Source organism: Mercurialis annua, linkage group LG2 (genome assembly GCF_937616625.2).
Source record: "Mercurialis annua linkage group LG2, ddMerAnnu1.2, whole genome shotgun sequence".
Lineage (NCBI taxonomy): Eukaryota > Viridiplantae > Streptophyta > Magnoliopsida > Malpighiales > Euphorbiaceae > Mercurialis > Mercurialis annua.
The window spans coordinates 10,373,770-10,392,216 of record NC_065571.1 but is presented as its reverse complement, the minus strand read 5'-3'; the positions used below and the strand labels follow the sequence as shown (position 1 = coordinate 10,392,216).

Genomic DNA, 18,447 nt, shown 5'->3' with positions numbered 1-18,447 from the left:
ATGGTTCTTCAACTCATCGATTAGGGCTTTTTCAACCATCTAAAGGTTACCCAAAACATATATGGTTCAAATTGAAAATACGATCTTGTTAATGTTTGAATGCTTGTTGATATGTGTGAATTAATTGATTGTACATTTTATGGGTGATTATGGCCATAATAACTTTATTTATTTTTAATTCATGACTCTAGCGAGTTTAGGTTAATTAGACTAAAACCAATTAATATTCTATTTGCATTAGCAACATGAGAATGAGCTATGTTCAATAGGATTTCTTTGGGTACATTATTAGTTTAATTGGACTTAATTAGGTGGATTAGCAATGAGTTGTTAATTAAACTAATTAGGATAAAATAGACCTTTGCTAATTAGTGACTCGAGAGAGAGCGGAATTAGTGCCTATGAATAGTCAGGATCATATATATATATCTTATTTGCATTCATACACTGATTTTTCGGATAAGTGTTTGCATTCCATTTACCCAATTGTTTCCTTCAATTGATTGAAAATTTTGTGTTTAGATTCGTAGCTTATTTCTTCTTCTTTTTTATGAATCATAGCTTATTTCTTAATTGTTAATTTTATATACTTTTACTTTAACTAGTTTCGCATTACGTGCTATGCACGTGGCTCGTAACATAATTTGTCAATGTACATATTAGTAAATTTATTATAGTTATATCAATTTTTTATTTATAATTAATATTAAATTAATTAAAAAAATTTGTAAAAGTAAATATAATAAATTCGGTTATTAAATTTTTTTTCCATACTGAATTTATTATTCTTTGGTTTTATAATAACCACAATTAAATAATTAACTAAATTTTATTAATAATATCTTTAAAAATAATATCTTTAAAAATAATAAGATTGAAATTTAAATAATAATATATTGATCAAATATAGTGTTTTAATTTTGTAGTTCAATCAAACTAAAAGATAGGTATTCCTAATAATTTGGAGACAATTTAGTTATTTTTTATATACTAAAAACTAAATTGGAGATAATTTAGCTACCTATTCTAATTAGGAGTTTAATTATAATAGAGATTAATTAAATAACTAATTAGTTAATGACTATAAAACCTTTATTTAGTAATAAACCGAAAAGGATTATTCAGTAAATTTGCCTGTCCCCCCCCTCCAATCCGTGCTTTTATATATAGTATAGATTAATAAACCAAAACCGTTGAAACAAATCAAGTTAGCTTAAAACTCGTAATTAGAACGTGCTTTTTTAGTTAGATCAACAATCAGAACTTTATAGTCTTTTACTACTTGTGATTTCGTCTACTTGCGGTAATCGACCAACACATAGCCAGTTATCTAGCCACTGTCGACATTGACATTGTTTATCACCGTTTGTTCATTTCATTTCATTTTTACTCTGACGGTTTTACGCCTCTACACTTAAATATTTCCAGATTGATACCTCTTACACTCTTCAATTTTGAAAAACTTCCGCCTCTTACGCTCTATTAATTTATTGGGCTTACACGCTTTCATTCTGTCGAACTTTCGCCTCTTATACTTTATAATTTTTTGGATTTATGCCTCTTATGCTTTTTGAATTTTTTGGATTTACGCCTCTTACACTCGACCGAATTGTAATAAATAGAAAACACTAAGAGATACGTTTCTCCTTTTTTTTACGTTTTTAAGGGGAAAAGCATATGCTTCGGCTTTTAATTACTTTGCTGAAACATAAGTGAAAAAACATCTTAATTTATTATTATTATATATAATTAAATAAAAAATTGTACATATTTATACAATTGTTATTAAATTAATTTCAGTTTTTTCTTTATGAAATAAAATAAATTAGATATTTAATTGTAAGTTGTTTATTTTTAATTAAACAATATAATTTAAATTTAATATAATATAATAGTTTACTGGAACCTGTTTATATTTAAGACCTATTTAATATAGGGACCTATTTAGATAAATTATTTATTTTATTTTTAAACAAATTAAAGATTTTGTTGAACGGATTTAGAGTTTAACGTTATAAAAAATTAGAAAAAGAAACTCAAAAATTTATCTGCACATCTTACCTATTCTTTTATTATGAGCGGCAAGAGCTCGCATGCAACGTCCTCGCTACATCAAGCTAGGTGTTTATCTTTTTGCGGATCGATATGTTTGAGATAAAAAAAAGCCATGAGTTTTAGGACAGAGTGGATTCTTTTAAAATGTTGGAATATAAGTAGGAATTCCGCCACACAATTGACTTTTTTAGTCATTTGGCTTTATTTTTATATATGGATGGTTTTTGATAATTTAGTTCCATATTTGACATAATATTCACTTTATCTAATTTATCAAAAACATTTGTTATTCAGCTAAAAATTGGAGAAATTCTTATGTAGACTCGGTCTAGCACGTTATCCGTAGACTAACCTATCACATCATGACACGTCATTAAAATGATGGCAATCTTGTAAATTTGTTTTTTACTTATTTACATCTTTAAATAGTAATATTATAAGATTACCATCATTTTAATGACGTGTCATAATGTGATAGGTTTGGTCTACGGATGACGTGGTAGACCGAGTCTACCTAAGAATTTCTCTAAAAATTGATATTAATTTTTTGAATGTATTAGTTTAATGAATACTTTTAGTATAGGTTACTTATAATTAAGTAGAATAACTTTTATATATATAAAAAAAATTGTATATTCAGTTCATATACTTTGAGAATAAAATACTGAAATACTAATTTTAAAACTTTTTCTTGCAAACCATTATTTTTCTTTACTGGGCTTTTAATCCAATTTTTGAGAAAAACTACTGTAAGTAAGGGTAAAATTCTGATTTGTAAATTTTTCCAAGGAGTGCTAGGAGGGAAAGTTAGTTACACACATTGTGTTCGTTACATTCAGTTCAAGAAGTGATAAACTAGAGAAAACATTCAATTCAAGAAGTCATAATCATTCAATTCAAGAACTGAAAACCCAGAAAAGCATTACCTCTCTTAAACGATTCTTGAAATGAATCCTCCCAATAACCCTCATCTATCTTCTTATTTTCAAGAATTGTTCAAGCAAGAATTACGACAGTACATGATCTTGTATGGGAAGGAGAAGGTTCAAGGGTGGGTCGACGAAATCGGCAACGACTTGGCCACTTATCTACCCAAAATCCATCAAGAAACCGATGATTTTTTAACAATTTATCATAAGATTAATGCTAATACATCTTCTGAGATCGAATTCCTCAATGCAGAATCAAGAGATTTCAAGAAACTCACGGTGACGGAACAGAATTCAATCAATGAACTCTTGGTTCAAAAATATGCAAGAAGAGTCCGAAGTGGTCATACGGGGTCTGATTTGATCGAGAGGCAGGCGTTTCTTATGGGCCAGCGACTTTATTCGGGGTTGCAGATTGAGAACGAAAATGAAAACGCATATGTTCCTCTGCTAGATAATCTGGTTTTGCCTCATGAAGAGCAGCAGATCCTTGACCAAAATCTGAATTTGCCTGAAATGCTTGATGAAAATCTAGTTTTGCCAGAAGAGCCGATGATTGATGAAAATCTGATTTTGCCTGAACTTGACGAAAATTTAAGTGATCATTGATCATCTGTTTTGACTTGTGTTTTGTTAGACTAAATAATCTAAATCTGTAAAAAAGTACTATAGCTTCCATTTGTTGATATTCAATATAAGATTTTGTTCATCCAAATATTTTTGAACTTATCAATTTTGCGCCAAATTGAAGAGTAATCGAAAGGAGGGAAAAAATTAAGTCAATTTTTTTAATACTTTGATAAATTAAAAATATAGAAAATATTTAAAAAAAATTGAATATTTATGCGTACATCTCCATAAAAAGGGGTGAACACACCAAAATCAATCCAAAGCATGATTTTCTGTTCAAGACCAATTACGTTCTTATTCATTTTTTAACTATAATAATTTTTATACTTTTTACCAAATGTATCCATAAACTTATTTTTATTACATGTTTTATGTTAATATTAATATTTTAGCATGAAACGTAAATGAATTGAACATTTAAATATTATCTCATACAATTGTCTTATAAGATATTAGAAATAAATAATATTTATTAATACTTAGGTCTTCATATAAAGAAAAATAAAAATAATTTATAAACATCAAATTTCAATTTTAAATTCTTAATACAAAAAGGATAAAAAGTGACTTGATATTGGTTTTGTTTGATTTACACATGTTACAAAATTTAGTTTATTTAGTTAAAATAATACTAACTCTCTGTAATATCTTTATTGAATCATTAATAGATTCATCTTCTCAATATATTTTTATTAATTAATAATTTAAAATCACTCATAAAAAATTACTTTTAATACTGAAACTATTAAAAAATATTAGTAATTATTATTGTTATTAAAACCATGGGCAATTTACTTTAATATCTAAAACTAATTCAATTAGAAATATTTTAGTTAACTAGATCTAAAAGTAGAAACTATTCTATAATTTGAGACCTTGAAATAGAAATAAGCTTGAGATTGTAAATTAAATTTAGAGTCCATATAGAGTCCATATCCAAATTTAAAAACCAAAGAGAAAATTATTTGGTGATTGGATACATATTGGATAAGACTAAATAAAACTCAAATGTCATTAAGGAAAAAAAAATTCCAACAATATTTTGATTTCTATTAGAAGAGAACTACAAGATAATAATTAAGAGATATGCACATCACTAACTACTCAACCACCAAAGAAACAAACTAATCAATCCTACTGCAGCTACATAGAATCCCAAACCCTAAATAAAAAGAGACAACAAAAAGAAAACTAATTAAACTAAGAGCTAGAAGAGAAAAGAAATTTCAGTGGAAACGCAATAGGTTTGTAAGAATCTGTGATCTTGTTCCCTAAATTGATTGAATTTCAGCTTAACTGTCATCATCAGCAGGGCTCTTTGAGGGACCCTTCTTGGGGAGGAGAAGGTTGTGAATGTTGGGCATAACTCCTCCGTTAGCAATGGTCACGTCTCCGAGCAGCTTGCTGAGCTCCTCATCGTTCCTCACTGCTAATTGAATGTGTCGTGGGACGATTCTTGTTTTCTTATTGTCTCTTGCTGCATTTCCAGCTAATTCAAGGACCTGAAAAACAAATAAAATCATTGTCTATTGAAAATGCCCAACAAAAAAAAAACCTAATTCAAGCAGACCCAATTAAACAAATGAAATCATCAATCAATTGAATATGCAAAAAAACCTAATTCAAACAGACACAATTAAACAAACAAAATCATAATCCAATTTACAATGCAAAACAAACTCTAAATTAAACAGACCTAATTAAGCATACAAAATCATAGATCAATAGAATATGCAAAACCCCTAATTCGAACAGACATGGTTAAACAAACTAACATTCATAAATCATTTGAAAATGCAAAAACCCTAAACTTAAATTTTATAATCCATGAGACAATTAGACAAAATTAGCATATGAATGTTATGCCTAATTCCAAAATTGTTTCCAAATTGAACTTCGAATCTAGAATAATTATATTAATTACACCCTAACTGACAATACCGAATCATAAATACACGTGTCAATTTTACCCATTTCGATTATAAATCAGAAATTGAAAATCTAACAAACCCTAAATCCCCAAATCCAAACTAACACAAAAAAAACAAAAATCTCAAATCAAAATCAAAAGAAAATTAAAATTACCTCAGCAGCGAGATACTCAAGAACGGCGGCGAGATAAACCGGAGCTCCGGCTCCAACACGCTCGGCATATTTTCCGGCCTTCAAAAACCTAGCAATACGACCAACAGGAAACTGCAAACCCGCCTTGCTACTCCTCGACGTCGCCTTTTTAGCGGCACCAGATCCTAAAGTTTTGCCTCTACCAGCCATTGAAACCAAAATCACAAATTAAACGGAGACAAATCGAGAGAGAGCTGAAAAAACTAGTTCGTTATTTATTAGCTATGTGAGAGAAATGGAGGAGTTTGATGTTTATATAGGGAATAAGGATTCGATGGTAAACCAATAGGATTGAGTTACGCGGATTGAGAATGTGTACCGTTAGATTAGCGAGACTAGAACGGTGAGGATTTTGTTTGTTGCCGCTTGGTTTTGGTTTGGGTCTTTTGGTTCGGATCGGACTATGAAATTCTGAATCTAGGAATGAATTACATTAAGAAGAAAAGGTCAACGCTTCCGATTTGTATTTTACGCGTTTTAAAAATATAATTATAGGGTTATTTGATCTAAAACTGAAAATTTTTGAGGTTGGTTGTTCAAACAAGTACTCCCTCCGTCCCGTTTAAGAAGGAACATATCCCATTTTTATTTGTCCCATCTAAAAAGGTCATATCGTGTTTTTTGTGCCAATTTATATTAAACTTCCACTTTTATCCCTTTAGTTATTTCAATATGCATTCAATGCAACTCAATTTACATTAAACCATACTAATTAATAGGGGTAGACATGATAAAATAAAATATTGTCTTATTCTATTAATATTTGTGCAAAACTCATTTGTCCCTTCTTAAACGGGACGGAGGGAATATAAATTGGGTGAGATGATCACGTGTTACAAATTTAGGGGACGCGTTGACCCTTTGTTCATTACATTAATGACCTTTTTTTTGTATCACTTTAAAAAAGAGCAAATTACTCTAAGATATCTTATATTTATCATAATTTACAGTTTGATACCTTATATTTAAAAATCAAACAATTTAATACCACAGTTTTAATTTTGTAAATTATAAGGCACTTCTGTTAGTTCAGTTAATAATTTGAAACTTACTTTCAAACGATTTAGTACCTCAGTTTCAATTATATAAACAATATAGTATCTCAGTTTCAATTATGTAAACAATTTGATACCTCACATACGTTAACGTTTGAGTACCTATATTTAACATAAGGGTCTTATAGTTTACAAAATCAAAATTGAAGTACCAAATCGTTTGATTTTCAAATAAAGGTAGCAAACTGTGAATTATGACAAATGTGAGATACCTCAGAGTAATTTGCTCTTTAAAAATTTGATGTTGTGGTTCCTTTGTACTTTGCAGCAGTATTTTAAAAATCTGGATTCATGGTAGAACTGTTATGGCACCGATTCGGTTAATAATTGAAGTTTACAGGCGATTTATAGATTTCATGGGCTAAATTGACCACAACCAAATTTTAATAGCCTGAAAAATCCTTTTTGATACTTTTGAGGACCATAATAACCATTTTACCATTATTTTTATGGCATATTATAGACACCTATTCTCCGGACAGGTAAAAATTGATAAAGGTCCAATGATGATTTTTAAAAACATTTGTCTGAATTGATTCGTTTGTTTGAATTAAAGCGGACGTGATCAGTGCACAGTTGCGAACTTGAAAGATTAAAATGTAATTAGCCGTAAATAGCTTATAAAAATCCAAAAAAAATGTAATCTAAGTTTAGAAAATTGGACTAATTGAAATATCTTAAGAGTTTATGGGCCAATTTGCAAATTTGATGAGTTAAATTGACCATACCCAAACTTCTAGGATCCTAGAAGTCGTTTTATACTTTCGGACATAAAAAATAGCTTTCAACCACCTTTTACTCATTCAAGAATAAATCCGAATTTCATATTGATAATTATTTAATTAACATTTCTAACTCTATCACTCCACTCATTTTCATAATACCTAATGCAATACAAACACTAACTAACCCTATACCTGATTGATCATTATAAATACATCCTTAACTCAGCCTAGCCAATGGTGGCACCAGTACGTATAGAAAAACAACATAAAAACCTAAAAATGCTAGTGTAGGCCAAACCACATAGCCCCCCACCACACATACACCAGTCAATTTCAGTTAATCAAACAAGCTTATATGCTTTATTTTATTCAAGAATGCCCTGCTGCGCGTAGATTCAAAGTTGGATTCCACATTCGGATCACCAAAAAACGAGCCAATGACTCGAAACAGTAATTCTGAGCAAATAATCATTGTCTTTATCATCTTACACATTGCATGATTATATATGTTCGTAACTGTATCTTAATTGCAATAAAAGTCATCTTGATATAACTGTTGTTGCTGATCATTTCCATAATTGCTACAAACTGTTAATTCTGATGAATATGCCATGCTTATACCTGATTTAAATTATAAACATGTGTTTTTAGGATGTTCTATATGTCTTAATTGCTCTCACATGTCAGATTTGGTCATATCTGATCAAATCTCTATAGGTAGAATCACATGTTTAGCCATAAACTATTTGATTTGCCATGCCTGATGTTCTTGATATATTTACCTCTGGATCCACTTAGAAGCATGTCTTTAGGATGTTTTTGAGTGTTTAGTACGTTTCTGATAATTTATGTTTCGGAGTAAAACAAGTCCGCCTTTCAAGTATAAACCCATGATAAGTCACACTCCTTACCAATGTGGGAATTTAATGCACTTTTCTTATTTTGAATTTTTCACACTAAAGTGTGTTCGCACACACTTGATTCAACAATCCCCCAGTTGAAATTTTTTAAAAATATCTCGAACAATTTCTGTATCATTGCGCATAAGCAAAAGTATCTTTCGATTTGAACTTTTGCGTAGTGAGTAGGATTCTGATTCAACAAGAGTGACTCGTAGTCTTGAACTCTATCTCGGACATCAAACCACACACAACCTTTTAATTGTGTATTCAAAAGCCTGTGCATTTATGGCCTTGCACGTCTATCCCAGTTTAGTGAACGCCCTAGAAATTTTTGCCTCAAATTTCATGGAAAGCGGCCCCACTTTCACATTCACAAAGGTGAAGCCATCAAGAGTACTCCTGTAGCTAGGTACTCCACTCCATATGGAGTATAGACTTCATTAAGAGATTCTATTAACACATCCTCTAATCGCTTCAGGAATCATGCTTCAATATTGCATGCTCTGACTCATATCAATCATAACTTGTTATTACCCATTGAACCTATTTATTGGGATCTCCAGTCAGTTAGGTCGGGTTACCATTATGGATGACTCATTCTATAGGCAATAGTCCCATTCCCTTAGAAGTTTTATGGACTTTCTCTCTACCTAATCTTTTCGTCAAAGGATCCGTTAAGTTTTCATCAGTGCGTACATGATCCACTCTTACAGCCCCTGTTGAGATAAATTCTCTAACAATGCTGTGCTTACGACGCATCTGTCGTTTCTTACAGTTATAGTAACGGTTCTCAATTTTTCCAATAGCCGCAGTACTATCGCAATGGATCAACACATGTGATATCGGTTTTTCCCATAAAAGAATCTCAGCTAGCAGGCTTCTTAACCATCCTGCTTCTTCACTAGCAGCAGCTAAAGCTATCATTTATGACTCCATCGTAGATTGAGCCAAAATCATATGTTTCTTTGATTTCCAAGAAACAGCTCCACCAGCTATACTAAAGATATAGTCGCTTGTAGCTTTGGAATCATCTGATACAATATTTCAATCTGCATCACTGTACCCTTCAAGTATAGTAGGGTTTTGATCGAACATGCTCCACCAGCTGTACTAAAGATATTATAATTCTTTTATAAGAAGGTTCCATGACTTGCAGACAAAGGTGCAACTCACTAGGGTTTTGATCGGCAACTTTTGGAAAATTATAGCTTCTAATTCTCCATGGAGAAATTCAAATATGTTTGTCTGATTTCTTCTTTTCGTCTTCATAACTTCAAACTTGTTAAAAAAATCAAAAACAAATTAGTCTACATAAGGTACCATTTATTCCACTGTTCAGTGTGATTTGTGATTCTCAATATCTTAAGAGTAACTATTTTTATGGTGGAAACCTCTTATTATTTATTTCAATTTTGAATTTTTATTAAGTTAAGAAATTGTTATTATGGCAGAACTCTTTTTTAAGAAGGAAGTAGCAGGGGTGTAAATGGACCGAGTCAAATCCGAGCTAGGCCAAGGTCGAGCTCGAACTCGAACTCGAGTGTGTTATATATACAAGTTCGAGTTTGAGCTCGACCTCGAACATATTTAAATTTCCAAACTTGAGCTTGAGCTCGAACGATATCCGAGCTACTCGGGTTTGAGGTCGAACTTGACTCAATTTAATTAAAAAATTAAAAAAATTATAATATTTGATGTATTTTAAATATTTTATTGATGAACGAAGATGATATATACTTAATTTTCACGATATAAAAAGCTAATATAATAAAAATATAAATTATTATTTTATGTTGTATGAGTCTCGTTTAGGCTCGCGAGCCTCACAAACCTTCTTAATTGATACTTGATCTCGGCTTGAGATAAGGCTTGAGCTCGAACTCAGCTCAATTTTTTCGAGTCGATCTCGAATAATTCGCGAGTAGCCCAACTCATTTACACCGTTTATACATTTATTTTGCAAAAGTTGAACTAGGTTGATATTCGGGGGTGGGGGGGGGGGGGTGCGGGTGATTAATTTCTAAATTTAATTTGTTAATATAATAATTAATGGTAAGACTAAGAGTGTATATATATATATATATATATATTAGCAGTTTCATTGTTTATTAATTCTCTATATAAAAAACATATTAAAAGAGATGTGGAAATATAATTTTTATGTGCCAAATTTTTGAAAAAATCATTATGTATTATTTTGTCTTCATATATTTATTTAATTAAGTCTAATTTATCTGTTTGTTTAATTTAATATTCTTTTTGAAATTGTGGTGAGAAAGTAACAATTCCTCTTAAAATATCCACTTATACACCATAAATTATTGACTACTACTAGAAACATTATCAATTGTATTATGAGTGTTTTTGAGTGAAATCTAGTTAAAATACAGTAAATTCTATATTCTAATTCATTTAGACTCTAAAATTTAAAGTTCAAAAATCAAATCAAATCAAATCTTTATAAATTTTATTTTAATAGCTTTATCTTGAGCTAGATAAAATAATTAAAAATTGAGTTTGACTCGGCTTGAATCAATTAAATACATGTATTAGAATTTTAGTATGAAAATAAATGTATTGTTATACCAAAAAAAAGAAGGCCAAATGTTGTAAAAAGACCAAACCTTTCACAAAAGTTTCACAAAAGTCCCGACCTTTCAATTTTGTCGATTTTAGCCAAAAACTGATTATTTGGTTTTACAAAAGTCATGGCCTTTCAATTTTGTCAATTTTGGCGAAAACCAGGGACTCATACTAGCAAAAAGAAAATATAGGAACCAGATAATTAAAAAAACGTGTAATACAGGGGCTCCAGATGGGTTTAGTCTAATAATCATGAGTTTTATTCATACGCATAAAATAAATCCCACTGCAAATAACTAAAATTACATCCAAATATGTCAAAACAAATGTACAATTTCTAATCTGTTTATGAATTTTCAGCTGCCACAAAAATTATCCTTCTACAAGATTGCATCAAACCAACTTCTATCTAAAAAATTATGCATGTTGAACCCTTATACAAATACATCTTTTTCCTCCAAAATTTTAATTCAATATAGCAACTTCTAAATTTAAACTACCTAGCTAATTATTCACTTAACAAAATCCTATTAAAAAATAATGCAAAGAATTTGAACTAAAACGGCAGACCTGTATCTAACTGCTAATGCACAAGTTATCTGAATACAGATATCTTAGTCCTCCGCTGAAGAATTCCGTCACTGTGACATTATATTGTTACTTTTTCGCTCCCCATAACCTGTAGGAAGACGAGTGCAAGTACCGGTTAACTTCGCTTCTCAGTATCCCTTCTTTACAGAAGTGTGCTTGAGTGCCCGCTATGGAAGTAACCGGTGAGATATTTACTTCCTGAACTTTCAACACAGCAGCAACCTATATATTCAGAGATAAAGGATGGTCAGAACTCGGAGAATTGCAAAGTAGCAAAGCGCTTTCACAGCATATTGTTTCACTTATGACAAAATTTTACAAATCAGATCTATATACCCAATAACAAAATAAAATAAGCTCAAACACATATTTTCACATTTAATGTATTCTTGTCACTTGGAAATGATGGGAGGATAGCAATACCTATGAAACTCGTCAACTTTCATCATCTGAACTAGAATATTCCCTTCTCTCTGCAATTGCTGGAAACAACCGTTGACGAAGATCTGGAGAAGGTTGTTGGCGTGGAGAGGAGTGAGATGATGCGGACGAAGATTCTTTTTTCAGTGCTTTTGCTGACCTCTTTTGGGCCTCACCCACCTGTTTGCATACCTTATCTAGAATTATCAGGAAGTCTCGCAGAATGATGAACAGACGTAAGCCTTCATCCTTGCCCGCATTCCCATGGAAGTAATCACCGGTGCTCTTCACCAGAGCCAGAATTCTCTTCTCTTCTTCCAGCAATGACATGGCATCAACCTCAGCATTTTGAACAAAACCTTTCAACGTTTCATGGAATTCACTATGTTCATCTAAACTCATCATGTCCTTGTTCAGGAAATCTTTGGTTTTTAACAGTGATAGCCCGATTTTGGCAACAGTTCCCGTTAAGATATCAGCATCAATAATTGCTGCTTTCTTGACATTTTCTAGATCGTTGCTTAAATTAGAAACCACCTGAAGACCAAGGCTGCGATACTCCTCCTCTGTATCAGGGGAAATATCCTGAAGAAGATCTTCAGTTGTGGCACTGATATTGGAGAATGTCCGACTCTCCTTTGCTGAGCGTGCAGCTCTCACACCTTCTGAGCGGATAATCTCTTGAACAACAAAGTGCAACAGTGTTGTCTTGCCATCCGTTCCCTTCACATCAACTAACTTCAAAAGCGTGTCAAGCTTGAATGCTTGTGCACCACCTCGAAATGTTCCATCATTCATGCGATTGCCGGTTTTAAGAACAGCTTCTAGGAGCTTGAGAAACAATCGGCTATTCCTGAGTTCCTTGCAAGCAACCTGCCACGTGAAAAGAAAATAGCATTGTCATTTTCTTTCAAAATCAGTGAGCACAATAGTTCAAGAAACCACGGGAGGCTATCTGCTTCTGTAGGTTAAATTAAATTTGTGCAAAGTGCAAACGTTTACAAGATGGTTAGCATAAAAGACAGGATATTCATACTTCCTGTTATAATCATCATTATTATTTCACACAGTAAATAGTTATTTCTTTGACTCAAAATCAGGATATTCGTATCGTATGCATTTAAAAGACATGTAGCAGGGAAGACAATTAGAGGCTAGTCTAACAGGACCATAGAGCATCCCATGGTTAGGTTCCTTGCTTATAAGCTTAAAGGGTTGGCCAATGGATAATATACAAGGTAGGTTGGCTTGCTAGCTATGTTAGTTACCTTTGTGATTCGTCTCATCTCCAAAGACTCTCAGTAAAGTACCACATTTTGGTTTCACATACTTTCAAGTTTATTGCAAATGCAGTACAGGGAAGTGTAAGTTGTCTTACTGCAAAATTTAATGCCTTATAGTCCAAGGCATCTGATTCATACTATAAAAGTCCAAGTTTTTGCTCATCATGGGACTATAAGCAGCGATCTCGCCAGCATATTGTCAAAGCAACTTCTTATCTCTTTTAAAGCTATAAATAATTGTGATCGAAAGTGATAGAATAGCAGCAGCAAAATTGAGAAATAAATCAGATAGGTGATGCAATAAAACATTGTGTACACTACCTCTAAGATTTCAAATGACTCCTTTGTACTGGTAACCTCTTCTTGTAGGGTACCCATGAAAAGTAGCGCTTCCAGTCGTTTATAAGCAAATGGAATGTCAACCAACACCTTCATGAACCTTTCAGCAGGCCCCAGTTGAGACAGCTCACCGTTGAACAGTCTAAGCTTAAGTTCTTCATCTGCTGTAGGTGCCATCTTCAACAAAGTCTGCAGAAACTCTGCAGGAAGCTCGTTTCCTGAATTTTACTCAAGAAAAGTTAGACTATGCTGACAGTATACTAGATACAGAATTTGCACGACAAAGTCAATCTGCACTGACATTATTTAATAAAATAGTCAAATCCGTCAAGGAATGGCAGCCAGTAAAAAGATAAATAAAACACATATAATTTGCTTCATATTATATACAAAAGAAGTTAAATCACCTTCATGAAGTGCATCACGGACTTCTTCTATTGTAACATTTAGAGCCCGTAGAAGAATTGCCAAATTTTGTGCCTTTTTGGGGTCGAGTATTTGAATATACTGAGTTGAAGGATCTTGAGAAGAAGAATCTTTCTTGGTGTCATATTTGTTTTGGTTAGAAGCTGCATATCCAAACAGAGTTTCAATCATCTCCTCGTTGAATCTGTAATATTAATTCAGCAGCACATTAATTTCAAGAAAATTCAAGAATGAAATGACAAAAAATACTAAATGAAGATCACGTGACATACTGGAATGATCCTGATTTAATCTGATGCCAAACCATTGATTGCTCTGGATTCGCCAGAACTTTATCCCAGAAAAAAGGTTTCAGCTTGGCTTTGGAACTATTAGCATCACCATTTCCTTCATTAGATGCTGCATTCGATGGAAGCTTCAATCCACTGGGTGGACGAGGGGCCTTTCCACCCATAGAGGATGGTGGCGGAGGTCGGGGAGGACCATGACCGCTCTTTGGAGGTGGTGGTGGCGGAGGACCAGATTTGGCACCGGGAGCCATGGGTGGCGGAGGACCAGATTTGGCACTGGGAGCCATGGGTGGCGGAGGAGGTGGTCCAGGAGGGCGAGGACCCACACTAGAAGAAGCTTTTGCAGGATGAGATTGTGCATATGGGGGAGGTGGAGGGGGAGAAGGAGACGGACCAGCGTGGCTTGCAGGAGGTCTAAGAGAAGCAGGTCGTTCAGGAGGAAGGGGGACTGCCTTTCCTGGGGGAAGCTTCAAAGGAGGCATGTTGTTCCCCCAGCCAGGAGGAGGTACATGTCCAACTGTATTGCTAGTTCTGTTATTTGATTCAGCAGAGAATTTGGCAGCACCAACAGCTCCCATGGATGCAGTTTCAGCTACTGACACATGAAAAGCATCAGAATTTACGCTATTCAAAGGTGAGTTCTTTCTATCAATGCTTGGGGTGTTATTGAAGGAGTGATGGTCAGCTTTATCTTCATTTGTAGAAGCTACGGTACCAAAATTCTTATAAGAAAAGCCTGCACGATCAATTTGAAACAAATCAGAACCGCATTGAAACAAAATTAGGTAGCAACTAGAAAGCATCTAGTGGGTCAAGTATTATACCGGTGGAGTAGTCACTTAAGCTTAGGCTAAGTAGAGGTCTTTCATCATTCAATCTTGCTGTAGAGCCTCGCTTACAAATCTTAGTACAGCAAAAAAAGAAGAGTGCTGCAAAGGCAAATGTCACTGCAGCAGTCACAACTACTGCAATGATAACTTCTTTATGTTTATTTCCACTACCACTTGGCTTAACAGTTGGATCAGGAATTGGACTACCAGAAATAGTTTCTGCATTTGGAGTTGGAGCAGGTGGTGGTTCGTCGCCTCCTCTAGGGAAAAAAGGTGCTTGTGGAGATGGAGCAGGAGGACTTGAAAGAGCAGGAACTGGAGAAGGTGCCACATCAGGAGCCGGTGCCGGTGCAGGACTGGAGAGAGGCGATCCAGTTGCAAGGAATGATCCAGTTGCAGGAAATGACCCACTCGCCGGGAATGGTGTCTCTGCAATGCTCTGAAGCAAGTTCCTCTGTGGAACAACTGGTCTAGCTAACAAGTTATTAAGATAACTTGCCTGGTGACTGTTATAGCGACCATCTCGAGAAACATGAAAGAGAATACTATTCTTTCTCATACAATTCAGAAGAGTTTTCTTTAACTCAGGATGCCGGACTCTAATCAAGTTCCAAAACTGTTCTTTTTCCACTGAAATACCCTCTGAATCACTTTCACTGGCCACACCAGGTATCTCCTCTGGAAGACATGAGTTGAGACCTTCATTAGCCTCCCTAAATTTAATCAAATCTACCTTGCATTCGATCCACAATAGCTCTACCTGTAATTAATAATTTTAGCAAACCATATATATGACTGTTCCTTTTACATAACAACGTATTAAAATTGCTTTAGATTGACACATGACTTGCATCAACAAGTATAATAAGCTCACAACAGTTAGCGTTTGTTGAATTTATTAGATGCACATGTTAATTCAGGTTATAAAATAGTTCCTAAATCCAAAAAAAAAAAAAAAACTTGGAATTTGTTACTTAAAATGGCAATACCATCATAACAACAAACTAGAAGCCAAATCCCACATTAATGCATAAAATAACTACACCAAAATCAACATATAGAAACACCAATTCAATACTCTAGTGTATCTAACATATCAAAACATCACATAGACTCATAAACATCAATTTTCAACCACTTAAATCAAATAACCAAGTAATTTCTCATAAACTTTAATCAACCTCAAGTCAACCAGAGAGTAATTTAAAGTGCCTCACCATGCTTTCATGACCGTCCCCGGTCACCGGATCAAGTAATTGATCCCAAAACACTGCTTGTGTCCTTTTTTTGTATTCCAACCCACCAACCAAAGATGCACAAACCAGAATCACCAAGAACATCAAACAATTTGACTTCATTTGAACCATTTGTAGCTGAATCAACATTCTCAACACACACTGGACTTTTCATTTCATCATTAACTAAACCCCTTTACAGAAGCTAAACCCTACCCTTAAAATGCAAAACCAACTTAAAAAAACTACCTGATCACCAATCTCTATACACAAAATTATCTAAAACCCAAATAAAAAATTATCCTAAAGATTGAAACTTTGAACTAGAACTAAATTAACAAACCAAAACCCAGAATTTAATTTCCCTTAAAGAGACCAAAAAATGGAATTAAACAACAAATTAGCAGAAACCCACCAAGAATTAATAAAAATGAGCTCTGAAAGGACCCGATCAAAATTTAAATGAAACAAGAAAATCCCAAAATGTACGCAGGAATTTTCAAAAGGGTGTTGGATTGTGACCAGATCCAATTGAAAAGAGCTCAAAAAGGCATTAGCTGTTAATGATGGGAAAAAATGATGTTTGACCGTGAAATTTTTTCACAACATTTTCAAAGAATTTTCTTCTTCTATAAGGTTTCCAAGAAAAAGCTGACAAAATAATTTATTTTATTTTACTTATGTGTTCTTAAAAGTTAAAACAAATAAAAAGAGTACATAATATTTGAATTTGATGGACTGTTACGCACAGTTATACGCGGAAATGAAGAACCCAAATTCAGCTGTTATTCGTGGAAGAAATGAGTAAAAGAACCAAACAAATGCTCGAATGTTTTTTTTTCTTGTATTAACTTTTTGGGATAATTATAAATATTACCCCCAAATTTTAACTTATTCTATAGTTTGTCTTTATATTTTTGAAATTGTAATTGGCAGTCCCTCATTCAAATTATTACTATTACTGTAAAGAAGCATGGAATTAGGGGTGATCGTCGGTCGGTTTGGTTTGGTTTGATTTTGTTTTGAATTGACCAGGATCGACGATGTCGAAGTTATGCAAAATGGATGAACGAACTGTTGAAATCGATTTCATATTTTTTATTCAATTTTGGTTTATTGACTGTTCGACATTTTTGATCCAAAATCAAATAAAAATCTTAAAAACTTAGAATCGAAATACAAAATCAAAAAAAAGTTTTCATAATTTTGGAAAGTTTTTTGTTTTTCGATTTTTTCGTCATTTTGGTTTTATAAATTCTTTAATCAAAACGTTGACCTAACACTAAAATTCTCCAAACTGGCCATCAAATCAGATCATTTTTATCAAATAACCGAATCAAACAACAAACTTCATTCCGGTTTGATTTGACTTTCCAGTCTGGTTCAATTTGTAAACTATCCTAAATGAGAAAATTATACAACGCAACCGTTGCGTCATGTCATTCGCGTAACAAATCAATAGTGTGTTAATCATGTGGAATATTAAATGATAAAAAATAATTAAAAATTTCCTATCGTAAATATTCATTGGTCTGATATAAAAATAACGTAACACAATGGTTATATGAGATAAACACTTCTTCCATAGAATGTTCAAAATGATCTTAACTTTTTTATTTTCAGTTTTGGTTTCTAGTAATTTTTTAGTCTTTGGAAAGAATGAAGTTTCAGCCCTTGATAAATATTCCTAATATATTTGGTAATATATTGTGTTCTTTCAGGAGTTAGATAAATTTTTATTGCTAAGGCTTTAACTTTAAACAAATTTACACATATCTTTTCTCATTTCTTAAATTTTTAATTGTAGAATCTTATTTTCATGAAAATACTATACAGTTTCTTTTTTATCAAAAAAATACTATACAGTTTAAAATAAAAAAAATTGCACTACATCTATGATATAATTAAAAAAAATAAAATTCAGATTTTTTTAGTTGCTTGACTTTTTCTTTCTTTTAAATTATTAGTGTCACATATCATGATGATATGTATGTTAATTTTATTAGTTACTTGACTTTTTTTTCTTTAAA

At 32.8% G+C, this 18,447-nt stretch overlaps 2 protein-coding genes across 3 annotated transcripts; both read right to left on the bottom strand.

The window, feature by feature from the left end:
- Positions 1-4,628: 4,628 nt before the first annotated feature.
- LOC126670213 (histone H2A.6) lies at positions 4,629-5,973 on the bottom strand. Its single transcript, XM_050363891.1, has 2 exons — positions 5,700-5,973; positions 4,629-5,116 (listed from the first exon to the last, which is right to left on the bottom strand). The coding sequence occupies exons 1-2, from the start codon at positions 5,886-5,888 to the stop codon at positions 4,907-4,909; spliced, it is 399 nt and encodes a 132-aa protein (XP_050219848.1). The 5' UTR covers positions 5,889-5,973; the 3' UTR covers positions 4,629-4,906.
- A 5,323-nt stretch (positions 5,974-11,296) lies between these two features.
- Positions 11,297-17,157, bottom strand: LOC126667746 (formin-like protein 5). 2 transcript variants are annotated; one of them, XM_050360807.2, is made up of 7 exons: positions 16,400-17,157; positions 15,177-15,942; positions 14,335-15,088; positions 14,044-14,246; positions 13,619-13,854; positions 12,018-12,887; positions 11,297-11,816 (listed from the first exon to the last, which is right to left on the bottom strand). In XM_050360807.2, the coding sequence occupies exons 1-6, from the start codon at positions 16,565-16,567 to the stop codon at positions 12,030-12,032; spliced, it is 2,985 nt and encodes a 994-aa protein (XP_050216764.1). In that variant the 5' UTR covers positions 16,568-17,157; the 3' UTR covers positions 11,297-11,816; positions 12,018-12,029. The 2 variants fall into 2 exon arrangements, with proteins under 2 accessions (XP_050216764.1, XP_050216765.1); XM_050360808.2 differs by having other exon boundaries at positions 15,177-15,860; positions 16,400-16,490.
- Between the last annotated feature and the right edge of the window lie 1,290 nt (positions 17,158-18,447).

What these genes read in the sequence shown, in the direction of transcription:
- LOC126667746 (XM_050360807.2), bottom strand. Translation starts at nt 16,567, where the DNA reads ATGTTGATTCAGCTACAAATGGTTCAAATGAAGTCAAATTGTTTGATG. An exon ending in GGGACGGTCATGAAAGCATG is followed by an intron (nt 15,943 to 16,399) that starts GTGAGGCACTTT and finishes TATTAATTACAG; the next exon opens with GTAGAGCTATTGTGGATCGA. An exon ending in AGTCATTTGAAATCTTAGAG is followed by an intron (nt 12,888 to 13,618) that starts GTAGTGTACACA and finishes TTCACGTGGCAG; the next exon opens with GTTGCTTGCAAGGAACTCAG.
- LOC126670213 (XM_050363891.1), bottom strand. Translation starts at nt 5,888, where the DNA reads ATGGCTGGTAGAGGCAAAACTTTAGGATCTGGTGCCGCTAAAAAGGCG. An exon ending in TTGAGTATCTCGCTGCTGAG is followed by an intron (nt 5,117 to 5,699) that starts GTAATTTTAATT and finishes TTTGTTTTTCAG; the next exon opens with GTCCTTGAATTAGCTGGAAA.